Source organism: Felis catus, chromosome B1, assembly GCF_018350175.1.
Source record: "Felis catus isolate Fca126 chromosome B1, F.catus_Fca126_mat1.0, whole genome shotgun sequence".
NCBI classification, from domain to species: Eukaryota; Metazoa; Chordata; class Mammalia; order Carnivora; family Felidae; genus Felis; species Felis catus.
The window spans coordinates 165,156,264-165,169,817 of NC_058371.1; the positions used below are offsets into that span (position 1 = coordinate 165,156,264).

Genomic DNA, 13,554 nt, shown 5'->3' on the forward strand with positions numbered 1-13,554 from the left:
TCCAATACCATGTTCCTCATTTCTTTCTAACTCCTCACCAGTGCCTTTAACACCCACATTTCTAGGATCATTCTGTTTAAGACCGTCTATGTATTTTCTAAGATGATATGGTTTTTTCAACCCGTGCTTCTCACTTGCTTCTGAATCCCCACCAGCAGGAACTTTAATGTCCCTGATTATCTACAGTCTGTTTAAAGAAGTCTAGCATTTTTCTATCAGGTACCTCTAAATTCTTCCAGTCTCTGCCCATTCTCCAGTTTCCAAGCCACCTTCACATGTTTAGGTATTTGTGATAGCAACACCCATCTTCCCCATATCAAAGTCTCTTAGTTTCCTAGGGCCGTTGTAACAAATTACCATAAACTTGATGGCTTAGAACGACCAAACTTCATTCCCACAGTTCTGAAGGCCAAGAGTTTTTGTTTTTGTTTTTTTTTTTTTAAGTTTATTTATTTTGAAAGAGAGAGCACAACTGGGGAGGGCAGAGAGAGAGGGAGAGAGAATCCCAAGTAGGCTTCGTGCTGTCAGCACTAAGCCTGACTCAGGGCTCAAACTCATGAACCATGAGATCCTGACCTGAGATCCTGACCATGAGAACCTGAACCATGAGATCAAAAGTTGGATGCTTAACCTACTGAGCCACCCATGTACCCGCTGGAGGCCAAAAATTCTGGCATTGGTTCACTGAACCAAAATCTAGGTGGAGGAAAGGCCATGCAACTTATAAAGGTTCTAGAGGGGAATCCAGTCCTTGTCTCTTCCAGCTTCTGATAAGTGCTGGCATTCCTTAGCCTGTAGCCAAGGAATCTCTGCCACTCTGGCTGGAGTGCTTTCTCATAACTGCTTGTGTCAAATTGTCCTCTGCCTCTCTCTCATAAGGATACTTACGATTGCATTTAGGGCCCACCCAGATAATACAGGATAATCTCCCCATCTCAGTATCCTTAATCACATCTGCATAAGCAAAAAACTCAACATTCACAGGTTCCAGGGATTAGGGCATGGGTATATTTTAGGGGTCACTTTTTTCAGCCTACCACGACAATGTCAGATAGAATTGTACTCTTAGTGGTACAATTGGGAGGATTTTTCTTTTCAGGCTATAACTTTTTAGGAATTGTGTCTTCATAAATTCTACAAGCTCATCTTGTTAGTTTTTATTCTATTTATTTATTTTTTCATTTTAGTTTTGTTTTTCTTCTTTTATTTTTTTATATGAAATTTATTGTCAAATTGGTTTCCATACAACACCCAGTGCTCATCCCGACAGGTGCCTTCCTCAGTGGCCATCACCCACTTTCCCCTCCCCCGCACCCCCCATCGACCCTCAGTTTATTCTCAGCATTTAAGAGTCTCATGGTTTGCCTCCTTCCCTCTTTGTAACTTTTTCCCCCCTTCCCCTCCCCCATAGTTCTCTGTTAAGTTTCTCAGGATCCACATATAAGTGAAAACATATGGTATCTTTCTCTGCCTGACTTATTTCACTTAGCACAACACTCTCCAGTTCCATCCATGTTGCTACAAATGGCCAGATTTCATTCTTTCTCATTGCCAAATAGTATTCCACTGTATATATAAACCACATCTTCTTTATGGACAGTTGATGGACATTTAGACTCTTTCCATAATTTGGCTATTGCTGAGAGTGCTGCTATAAACATTGGGGTACAAGTGCCCCTGTGCATCAGCACTCCTGTATCCCTTGGGTAAATTCCTAGCAGTGCTATTGCTGGGTTATAGGGTAGATCTATTTATAATTTTTTGAGGAACCTCCACACTGTTTTCCAGAGTGGCTGTACCAGTTTGCGTTCCCACCAACAGTGCACCTGGCGCCGGTCAGAGTGGCTAAAATGAACAGATCAGGAGACTATAGATGCTGGAGAGGATGTGAAGAAACGGGAACCCTCTTGCACTGTTGGTGGGAATCACCTTGTTAGTTTTTGATCTGAAAGCTGGTAATCACAGTGAGTAGCATGGAAGCATTTCAGTTGAGCAGTAATACTGTCAAGTACACAATCGTAAACACCATAGAAGGACTCGAGGGTTTTTCTTACACATTTCTAGAAGGAATGCCCATCAGTAACAGAGTTTGTGCTCATTCTGTCTTACATTGGTGTTACAAACTGGGGGGTGGCAAACTTTCTTCCGGCGGGCCAGATAGTAATATTTCAGGCTTTGCAAGCCAGACGGTCTCTGTTGGAACTACTGGACTCTGCTACTCTGCGAAATCAGCCATAGATAACTCATAAATAAGTATGTCTATGTTCCAACGAAACTTTATTTATTTTTAAAAACAGGCAGCGGGTCAGATTTGGCCTGGGAGTCAGTTTGTCAGCTCTCTTAAAGAATCATCTGAAATCACTATTTGACTCTCACACCATGTTTACAAAGGTAGAACAACTATTTGGCAAAGTGTTTCCAGCTAAACAGATAAATTTTATAAAAATATAAAGAGAAAGAACTATAGATTAAAAACCCACGTATACTTCTTAGCCAGTTCCATCCTGTACATTATTAGAAATTCCATTTAAACTAAAATGGGAAAGGTAACTAACTCAGATTAAGTTTTCAGCAGTTATAGGCTGTAGAAAGACCAATGCTGTCCCTCAGTATGCATTCTCCCCTTTTTCCTTTTAAAAACACTCAGATTTTAGTCACTCAGAGTCCAGATACTTAAGTTCTAGTTAAGGGGATATGAGCAACTTCTGGGTCACTTCTGCATAAAAAAAAAAAAAAAAGGAAGAAGAAGAAAGCTGCTCGCACTCCATTTTCTCTCTTTCTCCCTCTTGCAGGCAGGGAGGTGGATGGGCTGAGGGTGAGTCACCTTCAATCATGCAGATAAGGGCAACACCCTTGGGGATTGGCAGAACAAAAGGACAGAGGAAAGGATCCTTATATAACCTTGTGGGTGAAGCTGCCCCATCTTTGGGGACTGGGGACTGCCAACCAGTCAGAATTTTCCACGAGAGAGGCCTATCCCTTGTAGTTCGCTTAAACCATATTTGTTCTCTGGTAAAGGAGCTAACACACCAATGTTTTAACTAGTACACAGGCTGACCTCTCCACTAGTAAACAGGATGGTCTGCCATCCATTCTCAGCAGTTGCCTGAAGAATTCTCAGCCTGTGATCTCACTTACTCTCTTGATGATAAGACACCATACCTGGGCAGAAGGGCGACGCAGGCTGCGAGGACACAAACCAAGTAGAACACTGGATCCAGCATGTGCTCCTGCATGATCCAGTGGGGGTTGGATGGTGGGTTGCAAGTCACACACATGGCTCCAAACGCCAAGGCAAAGAGAAAATAAGACAAGACACTACCAACGATGACCAGCATGTGGATCCAGGTCTGCAAGACATGAAAAGCGGGGGAAATGAACACTCTCTCACTGACAGGGTTTTGCACCCCGATGCACTCTGTTCTTTTTTTTTTTTTTTTAATATATGAAATTTATTGTCAAATTGGTTTCCATACAACACCCAGTGCTCATCCCAAAAGGTGCCCTCCTCAATACCCATCACTCACCCTCTCCTCCCTCCCACCCCCCATCAACCCTCAGTTTGTTCTCAGTTTTTAACAGTCTCTTATGCTTTGGCTCTCTCCCACTCTAACCTCTTTTTTTTTTTTTTCCTTCCCCTCCCCCATGGGTTAAGTTTCTCAGGATCCACATAAGAGTGAAACCATATGGTATCTGTCTTTCTCTGTATGGCTTATTTCACTTAGCATCACACTCTCCAGTTCCATCCACGTTGCTACAAAAGGCCATATTTCATTTTTTCTCATTGCCACGTAGTATTCCATTGTGTATATAAACCACAATTTCTTTATCCATTCATCAGTTGGACATTTAGGCTCTTTCCATAATTTGGCTATTGTTGAGAGTGCTGCTATGAAGAGACAACATGTCTGAGCAATGAATAAACGTCACAAACCTTAGAGAACAAAACACAAAATACCAAAGAGATGAGAGCATCTTTCGTGAACAGTTGAAATTCTGTAAAGCTAAGTCAAATGCCAACAGGTTGATTCTGATGACTATTTTATATTGTCCACGCACCATAAGGTGTCGCATTCTTGCTTTCTCTCTCTTTTTAATACAGTCACTAATTGGTCTGTTTCTTCATTAAGTTATATTTCAGTCCTCAAACTTTACCCATTCACAGGGCTGGCAGACATTACTGTTCCTCACCAATATTCGAATTTCTTCCCATCATAAGCACGTGGAAGGATTGCATTTCCTCATCCCCTTGAATTTAAGTATGGCCATATATCCTGCTTTGACCAATGAAATGTGAATGGAAGAGAGATGCAAAATGTCCAGGTTAGAGGCATGGAAGAGCTGGTGTGCAATTTCCCATGCGGTCTCCTTTCCTTCCATGTTGATCAAGAAGATCCCCCTCTTGGGGACAATTCCAGATGGTAAAGCTACAAGACATAGCCAGGGCACTCAGCCCCCCACTCAGAGAACAAGTACTCTAGAGCTATCTGGAACCTCAGCTGACTTTATATGAACAAGAAACAAATCTTTTTCTTCACACTGTAACCTAGCCACCTTTGTATCTGTGGATAGCTTGGAATTTTTCTTAATATATATATTTTTAAGTTTATTTATTTATTTTGAGAGAGAGAGTGAGAGTGGGGTAGAGGCAGAGACAGAGGGAGACAGAGAATCCCAAGCAGGCTCCGCCTCATCAGCACAGAGCCGACGCAGGGCTCAAACTCATGAACTGAGCCGAGGTCGGAGGCTTAACCCACTGAACCATCCAGGTGCCCCTCTTAGTATTTCCCTTAAACTGGCTTACTATTTAAGTAACTTCATTTCGAAAAACAAGTAGATGACTTCCTTAAATGCAATGTCGCCATTACGTATTATCCTAACTGCCGAGTCTACAGTCTGACCTTTGTTACAAAGGGAAATTGCCACAGTGGGGTATTCAGTGTTATTTAGTGCAGTGGATACTACCACCTAAGATCATAGTGTATACCATGGTGGAAAAGGTTATGCTTTTGCGGGGAAGCACTGCCTTCAGTAATATTTTCTAAGGCTATAATTTTCTCCTTTTCTCTCTTAATTCTGCAAAGTATTTCCCCAAGGTGGACATCTTCACACGCATCACAAAGACTGCTCATTTTGTGTAAAATGTACAAACTGCTCAGAAAGTGTTGGCTACATCCTGATGGTCATCATGCCTCTAAGGCAATGATTTGTTATCTTTTGCCTTTCTTTCTCAGATGTCTTTCCTTCCCACTGAACGCTACTGCCTGAATTTTTTTCCCTAAGGATGTGCGTTTGGCAAGTGAGACAGCAACTTGATGGTTGGCACATTTACAGAAGTTGATACAGTTAGAGTCAAGAGACACTGGGTGAAAACAGGGAGGTGGGGGGTGACAATGAGATGAGGGTGCTTCACACCCTCCCAATGGCTGACTCTTACTGACAAGGGACTCTCTGAGGCTGTGAGCTCTAGCGTCCCCTGGCATGAGAAAAAAGTTTAATGATGCGTCCTATAAAGGACACTATTTGCTACAAATAGCAAATAGCAAACACTGTTTTTCTTGGCGCCTGGCTTTCACTTTCTTCCTTCTCACCCGGACATTGTGCACAGTCTTGGCACGATATCCCTCCTCTAGCCAAAGTCTAGGACTGAAGCTAAGGAAACAGAATTCTGTCACCAGGGACTAAACTTGGAGCACAGTGAGGCAAGAGCAGAAAGAAAATGACTATAGCCAATTCAGAGCAGAGCAATCTTGTCCGTTAGTTTGTTTCCTGGATGTCTGGAGCCACTCTCGTTTCTCAGGATGGTTTGGTTTGATTTTATCATCGTTCTTCAGTATATTTTTAATAACTTTTCTATTTGCTCAGGTTGCTGTTCATAACCAGTGAACCCAAACGGACACACTTGATCCATTAGATCCTTTGAAACGCTAATAAATGCTAGAACCTATGACAATCCCTTGGGTAGTAACTAAGAGTACCTACAAAATTGTTTAAAAATGAAATCAAATAGATACTAAAACAATGCCAAATATTTTAGTTCTAGAATTCCCTTTAGTCTCCCTACCTGGTATTTTCAGATATTAACCTTTTACTACACTTTGGGCTTGTACAGTTTGATTATAGAAGGTTGTAAGCAAAGGAAGTGATGCCAGAAATATTCAGCTCTACTTTAGAATTTATTATAAATAATTTTACAATGTAACTGCACATAACATTTCAACTATAACCTCATTCAGCTATTCCTGTGTGAAATGCATTCACTACCAGGGTGGTAAAAACACTCTAAATACTGGTTAGTCATTTAATTATTTGTTTATCCATTCAAATATTTTTAAGCACCTACGATGTGCCAGTCTTGTCCTAGATTCTGGTATACAGTGGTCAACAAAATAAATATGAACTCTGTCCTCACAGAGATTATAGTTTAAGGCAGAAGGTAAACATGAATCAGACAATCACGTAACTGCTGAATAATAAGAAATTACTATTAGGGTCATGGATAAAAGCAAACGGATGGCATGAGACAATGGATGGTTAGGGAAGGGCCCCTGGGGAAAGCAGCATTTTTGCTGAGACCCAAAATAATATTTGAGCTGGGAAAAGTGTGGGGAACCAAGGGAATAAGAATACTCCCCTCAGGAGGTATGGTGAATGCTAAGGACCCGATAAGGTAAGGAGCTCACTGTATCGGAGCCACTGAAAAGGGACAGTGTGTTTCCAGTGGAAATGTGATTGGAGAGAAAAGGAGAGGTGTCACTGCATGAAGTCTTGTAGGCCATCTTAGGGCTTTTCAATTTTATTCCAAGTACAGTAGGAAATCACTGAAGGGTTTTACCCAAAGGACAGCAACAAGACATGGTTTGTGTTTCAAAAGGATGATTCTGGTGTTTTGCAGAGGATGGCTAGAGGAGTCAAGAGTAGAGGTTGGTGGGAAGACTAAGGAGGCTGTACAGTAGTCCAGGAAAAGATGATAGTGGCTTAGACTATAGCAAAGATGATGCCAACGGAAATGAGGAACTGGCATCAATAATCACAGAGGCAGTTTATTCTTCAGAGTTGGGTAGAATGTTCACCTGCAAAGGAAGGTTTATAACCAAGCTCTCATGATTTGAATCCTACACATTAACTTTGCTGCAGAGAGCTACAGTGCAATCATTTTGATGAAGAGACCTAACTTTATCATTAAGTCAGCAAATAAGATAAAAAAGACCTAGATTTAAATGAACAGTAAAAATTCTGGAGGGAAGATAATATGTTTCTGTATCATGAGAAATTTTGTTGTGATAAAATCATCACTTACTAAAGTCAGTATACCAGGATTATGGCACAACCCCTCTTTTTAGTTGAGTTGCAAGACATCAGCACAATCTAATAGTGTTGGCCATCTTGAAGAGTATTGGCCATCAATTATTTCTCCAGCCGGATTCACACCTCCATGAACCATCCATCATGGCTACCACCAAGGGGACCAGGTAGGTATCTTCCACTTTCCCTGGCTATACATCGACCTCAACATAATGGCACTCAACAGTCAACAAGAGTAGCCATGAATCACCACTCTTATTGGGAATCATTACTCTTGTTAACATGTGTCTTCTAGGCATGAAGGGTTTAAGCAGGGTCACTGCTAATAGAAGACACTTCCCCAAGCACAGTTTCAGCCCAATTCAGAGGCAGGAAAACCACTCACCAAACTGTTGCTTTCAATCACCAGGTGGAGGATAATGATGAACAGAGCAGCTGTGTTCAGGGGGTTTCCAAATGCAAAGATGTCAATGTCTGAGCCCTGGTAGGTCTACAAAAAGGACAATAGGCGGTGATGCAGGAGAGTTGTCACACTCAGTGGTGTGAATACCATTCCTTTATTGTACAGCTCAACTGTGGATGGGTCCCTTCTTCAACAACAGGTCATTTAGGATAAACTCGAACATTTCCAGAAGAGAGAGACTGACTCTTAGCTAGGCCGTCTAATCTCTAAACTTTTCAGTTGGAATGCCTCTTTATCTTGAGTCATAATTCATCCTCCCAGAACCTTGTACTTACTCTCCCAGCTCTTTGAAGTATAGAAAAATAGGAAATATGTCCCATTGAACAGAGCTGCAAGCCTCTGAGGCAGCTATTAAGGCTATCTTGAGTATATATCTCTGCTAAGTAAATATCTCCTCCTCTCCTACGTATATGTCCTCAAGTCCTTAAAGTATTCTTTGAACGACACTGTTTTCTGACATTTCACAATTTCTGGCATTTCATAATTGTTCTCCTCTGCCTTACACTTCAGACTGCCTTATCTGTATTCCCTTGAAATGCCGTAAACCTGGAATATTCTAGCTGGGCAAATTCAAGTCATTTTATTTAAATAAATAACTAAAGAATAGAAGTTGTTAACTTAGAGACTATAACCTTTCTCATTCTTAACACTGTGTTTTTTGTTAACACCAATCTATGATCAAACTAGTGTTTTCTTCTGGGTAGGGCTGTGTATGGGTGGGCAGTTACATCATGTTTTGTGCTTGGTGCTGGCACAAATTTTAAAGTTCATTTTTACACATTCTTTCCTTAGTCACATTTCTTCTATTCCTCACCTGTGAAACAGGTTTTTTAGTTTTGAAGAGACTATGAATAAGAACTTAAATTTAATACTATGAATATCATCCGGGTAGAATCAGCCCAGCACTAATAATAAATCTCATATTCTGACTTTGCCTTTCTGATTTTGACTCATCTCATTATATGCCTGGACTCTCAATTTTATACAGGTCATTTGCAAAACTGATCAAGCAGTACAGGGCTAAAAAGGAGACACAAGAGGAGTCAACTAGGTACTTATCTCCAAACTTAATCCATTACCTAACATTTTCGGGGGGACATTATAATTTAGTCAGCTAATAATCAACTTGATTATATGAGCAATCTACCCTAATATATCCATCCTGTGTGTTTATACTGGCAACAAAGAAGCCTCATTGACTCATTAATAGCATATTCTTTGAGTGAACGGGGACTCACATAATAAGGCACAAAGAAGCAGACCAGGCTTTGATAAAAGGCATCCAACAAGGTGATCCAGAAGGTAAGGGGTAAGTATGCCTGAAAATGAAACAGATATTGCGGAGGGATCAAGATTAAAATGGGTCAAAGCAAAGTCAAGGAACAACACAAGCCAATACTTACTTTTGCTTCTCTAAGAAGACTATATTCCTTCATGGGAATTTGTAAACAGTGGTGGCATTTGTAAACAGTGGTGAACAAATAAAGTGTGACAGTTGAATAAATTCCTAGGTGAAAAAAATCCATAAAGGAACTCTGTTCCGCTCATGTCACTCATACCTTTTGATCAACCTTGGGCAAGCCCCACAGTGGGCTCCGTGCTTAGCACAGAGTCTGCTTAAGATTCTCTCTCTCCCTCTCCCGCTTGGGTGTGTGCACGCACTCTTTTTCTCCAACAAGAAACATCTCTCATCACCATTGGCAATAACTGTATTTGTGTACCTAATGGGTCATTCAACAAAATGCAAACTACATACAGTGGGGCTTTGATTTTTTTTTTTTATTCAAGTGATTAAAACAGTACCTGGTACCTATCAAGTACTCAGTAAATATTTGCTGGATTAATAAACTATTCCTATATAGTTTTGCATGTGTTAAACTGCTTCTTACCAAAAGCTTATAACAAAAAAGTTCAAGCAGAGACACTAATCTCTACTTGAAAACACATTTTCAAACAAGAGCCACCTCTGACTGAATGTTGATGTGTGTGCAGAACGATTCTGAGGCTGCATTCAGACCCAGGAGGAACAATAGAGTGCTATGGTCTATCAGTGATGTCTGCCATGGACAAAAATGGCAACACATGTATTATATCCCTACCCTAGTCTTCTCTTTTCTTAACATGTTCTCATTCTCATTTCCTTCCAAATACGAAAAGGCTGAAATTTCCTTGAAAATAACCAATGTCTTCTAAATAACAAAGTTTTAGAAATACACAAATTCTCCATATACACTCTTTTATTCTTCAATAGACTACACTTAGAGTTTTAAAATCTATCCTTTTTTAAAAGGATCTCTTTGTCCTCCGGAAAATCAAAACAATGAGGATTTATTGTTTCTGATCTTATTACTATTATTGTTCCTTTTATTACACTGTCCTGTTCCTTTTCCTTGTGTGTCTTTTACTATTTCCTCCTTAAAAATGATAGGATATTTTACCAGCCTTTCATCATCCAAATGTCCATAAAATCTAAGCAGAAGCACAATCAAATGATAGAAGAGAATGCAGCAGAACCAAAGGGGCAACCAAAATGCCACTAGACAAGAGAGAACAATTTGGGGATAAGCTAAAATGTAACTTCATGCTTCTGTTTGAATGGAAGTTGCTCAAAAATCCTAGCTCAAATAAGGTAAAAGCACAATTACTCCACAGCAGTTACGTGAGTAAGGGGACTTGGGAAGTAGAGAAGGGTAAAAGATGAATGAGAGGCTAAAGAGATGAACTCATCGGATCTCTTGGAAACCGAAAGGGAAAATGTGGACATGAAGTCCAAGCCAGAAAAGATGACTGTGTGGGTGATGAGAGATGGTTAACAGATGATTGTTTCTTGGAAGGGAAGCCTCTGCTACAGCCCTCCACATCATCTCCTTCAGGGGAAGATTCTGAAACCTCGGAGAGTATGTTTCATGATGCTGAAGGCAGGAACTGGCTCAAGCATAAAACAGAATTCATTTGAAGACCAAGTTCAAAGAAAGGACAACTCCTCTGGAAGGTAAACTCAATGAAATCAATGGACTTCTATCAATAGCCACATGCTGGGAATCCTCTTGCTATTACCATGTATTATAAAACTGGCCAACTCAATAGAACAATGTGTGCAAAGGATTGATAACAGGGTTCAACAATAGGAAACAATGACCTCAACTCTTCCAAGGGTAAGAACCAACCAAAGTCTGTACAAATGGGCTTTTAAAATGCCAGCTACAAACATTTTGAACGTTACCCCCTCACCTCTCTTTCCCCAATGGACTTGGAATTTAATTTAGGTAAGGGGTACAGGACAAGCTTCATTAATATCAACCATACATTCCTGCATCCTGGCCTTCAACTTTAAGTCAGACTGGATTCCTTTAGGAAAACCCTATTTAGCTCCTTGATCCAAATGGATTGGATGGTATTAAAGGATTATGAGGATTTCTTCTCCCCTGAAAGATGAACGTGTGACTTCTCTGTGTTGCCTACTGCAGGTAGCCTGTGGACATTAACTTACTCCCCAGCCTAGAAAGGAAGTTCAAGTCAGGATAAAGTTAGACTGAGGAAAATAAACATATTTTACATTTGAGATTTCCTCAAATTTCTGGTTAATTCTGGAGAGTAAAAATAACAATACTGAGAGCTTCATGTGGATGGAACTTTTTATCTTCCTCAATCCTCATACCATCTCTATAAAGAAACAGAAATGCAAGCAACTTAAATAATTTACCACGGTCACACAGCACAGAACCAGAATTTAAACACTCAGAATTTAAACATAAACTCAGCATTATTTCTAACTGATCTGGGTCAGTGTCTTTAGAACAGTGGGTGAAGCACAACACAGAGATTTCTTATGGTGGGTCTGATTTTTGTCTGTCCAGTACTTCTATAGGACACCCTTCTTTCCAATCCTGTCCATGTGATTCAGCTCTGTCCTCACAAATGATAATTGTCCCAACCTTGGTCAAGGAGAAAACGAAAAGGCATGAGACTCAAGCTAGGCCAGTGAGTCCTTAACCTGGACATTTAGAGTTGCTTTAAGAGTAACAGTGTTCTGTCATCATTACCTGTGGATTTTGCAGCTATGCAAAAGTTTATTAAGCCAATAAACTTCCCTTTTTTATTAAGCCAGTTCGAGTTGGTTTCTGTCACTTGCAACTGAAAGAGTCTTGAGTAACAGAGTCTTCTTTCAAGACAGACTAACTGACTACATGGACCCCTCAGCTTTGCCCACTTACAGGTGTCTACAGGCTCCTGGCCCGCTTCAGTCCCTGTGATCCTGACAGTGCACCTGTGAAAGCACTTTGGCTTCTTGGCATTAAATAGCATGTGGAGGCAGGGGGTGACCCAAAGACTGAAGACAGCATCAGTGTTCTTTCTGCCACATAGCATAATGGTGGACAGGACGGGCTAGAGATCCAGAGTTCACCTGTACCACCCATGAACACTGTGACATGGCAGATTACTGAAGGGACCTTCTTGTGCCTGACCTTCCTCACCTACAGTGTGGATAAAGACAGCACTTATTTATAGGATCATTTTGAGGTTAGATTTATATATATTAAGGACTTAGTGCCTGGCATATAGGAGGCATTACAAAAATGTTCAGAAGTGCTACATTAATTACTTTTAATTTTGTAGAAGAGAAATTAAAAAGAAAAGAGTTTTGGAGGGCCTGGGGGGCTTGGTCGGTTGAGCACCCGACTCTTGATCTAAGCTCAGGTCATGATCCCAGGGTAGTGGGATCGAGCCCCGCCACTGAGCTCCATGCTGACAGTGTGGAGCCTGCTTGGGATTCTCTCCCTCTCTCTTTGCCCCTCCCCAGTTTGTGTTCTCTCAAAATAAATAAATACACTTTAAAAAAAAAAAGATTCTCTCTCTCCCTCTACCCCTCTTCCCTGCTCATGCACTCTCTCTCTCTCTAAAAGAAAAAATAAAAAAGAAAGAAAAGAGTTCTGAGACAGCTAGCCCAGTTAATCAGCAACCACAATATTCTGGGTGGGAGGCAATGAGGGGAGTGAGAGAAGACTGGAAAGTGGGGACATACATAAATGATCCATCGGTAGACTGACAGCACGAAGATCAATTAAGTAGAGGCGGGGCATGGTTTTAAGTAGAGGGAGCCAATCAGAACAAGCCACTATTTTGCATGACAGTAGAACATGAAGAATTTGATTTTGGCTTTGGAACCAGACTAAGAAGGAGTCACATCCTGGCTCTGCCATTTGTTCAGCTGCAAGATTGTTGAGTCTCTCAACATGTTTTGTGGAGATAAATGAGATGGAATGTTCAGTAGTTTGCACAAGAGACGGCACAGTGAGGTTTAGCAAATACTAGACATTATTTAAAAAAAATTTTTTTTTAACATTTATTTATTTTTGAGAGACAGAGAGAGATAGAGCACAAGCAGGAGAGGAGCAGAGAGAGAGGGAGACACAGAATCCAAAGCAGGCTGCAGGCTGACAGCACAGAGCCCGATGTGGGGCTCGAACTCACGGACCACAAGATCATGACCTGAGCCGACGTCGGCCACTCAACCAACCGAGCCACCCAGTCGCCCCACAAATACTAGACATTATTAGCTGTGAGGTCTAAACTCCAGATGTCTTCATATAAGTACCTAAGGCTTTTCATAGTTTTACCTCTGTTCATCTCAGAAGCAAGTAACTTAATATCTTCCTGTTATCTCTGTTAGCAGAGATCTTCTGAAACAACCATATAATCCAAATAGGTTTTTTTTAATGTTTATTTAAACATTAAATAACGTTTAAGAGAGAGAGAGAGAGAGAGAGAGAGAGAGAGAGAGAGAG

General features: G+C 40.8%; 1 protein-coding gene across 5 annotated transcripts in view; it reads right to left on the bottom strand.

Moving 5' to 3' along the window:
• ATP10D (ATPase phospholipid transporting 10D (putative)) overlaps positions 1–13,554 on the bottom strand; it is a 108,241-nt gene that overhangs the window by 1,509 nt on the left and 93,178 nt on the right. For all 5 annotated transcript variants that reach the window (XM_045056408.1, XM_023253139.2, XM_003985402.6 and 2 more), the window contains 3 exons: positions 9,007–9,087; positions 7,691–7,795; positions 3,163–3,350 (listed from right to left, as the gene is read on the bottom strand). In XM_045056408.1, coding sequence (XP_044912343.1) covers positions 3,163–3,350; positions 7,691–7,795; positions 9,007–9,087 — 374 coding nt within the window. The remainder of the gene's footprint in view (positions 1–3,162; positions 3,351–7,690; positions 7,796–9,006; positions 9,088–13,554) is intronic.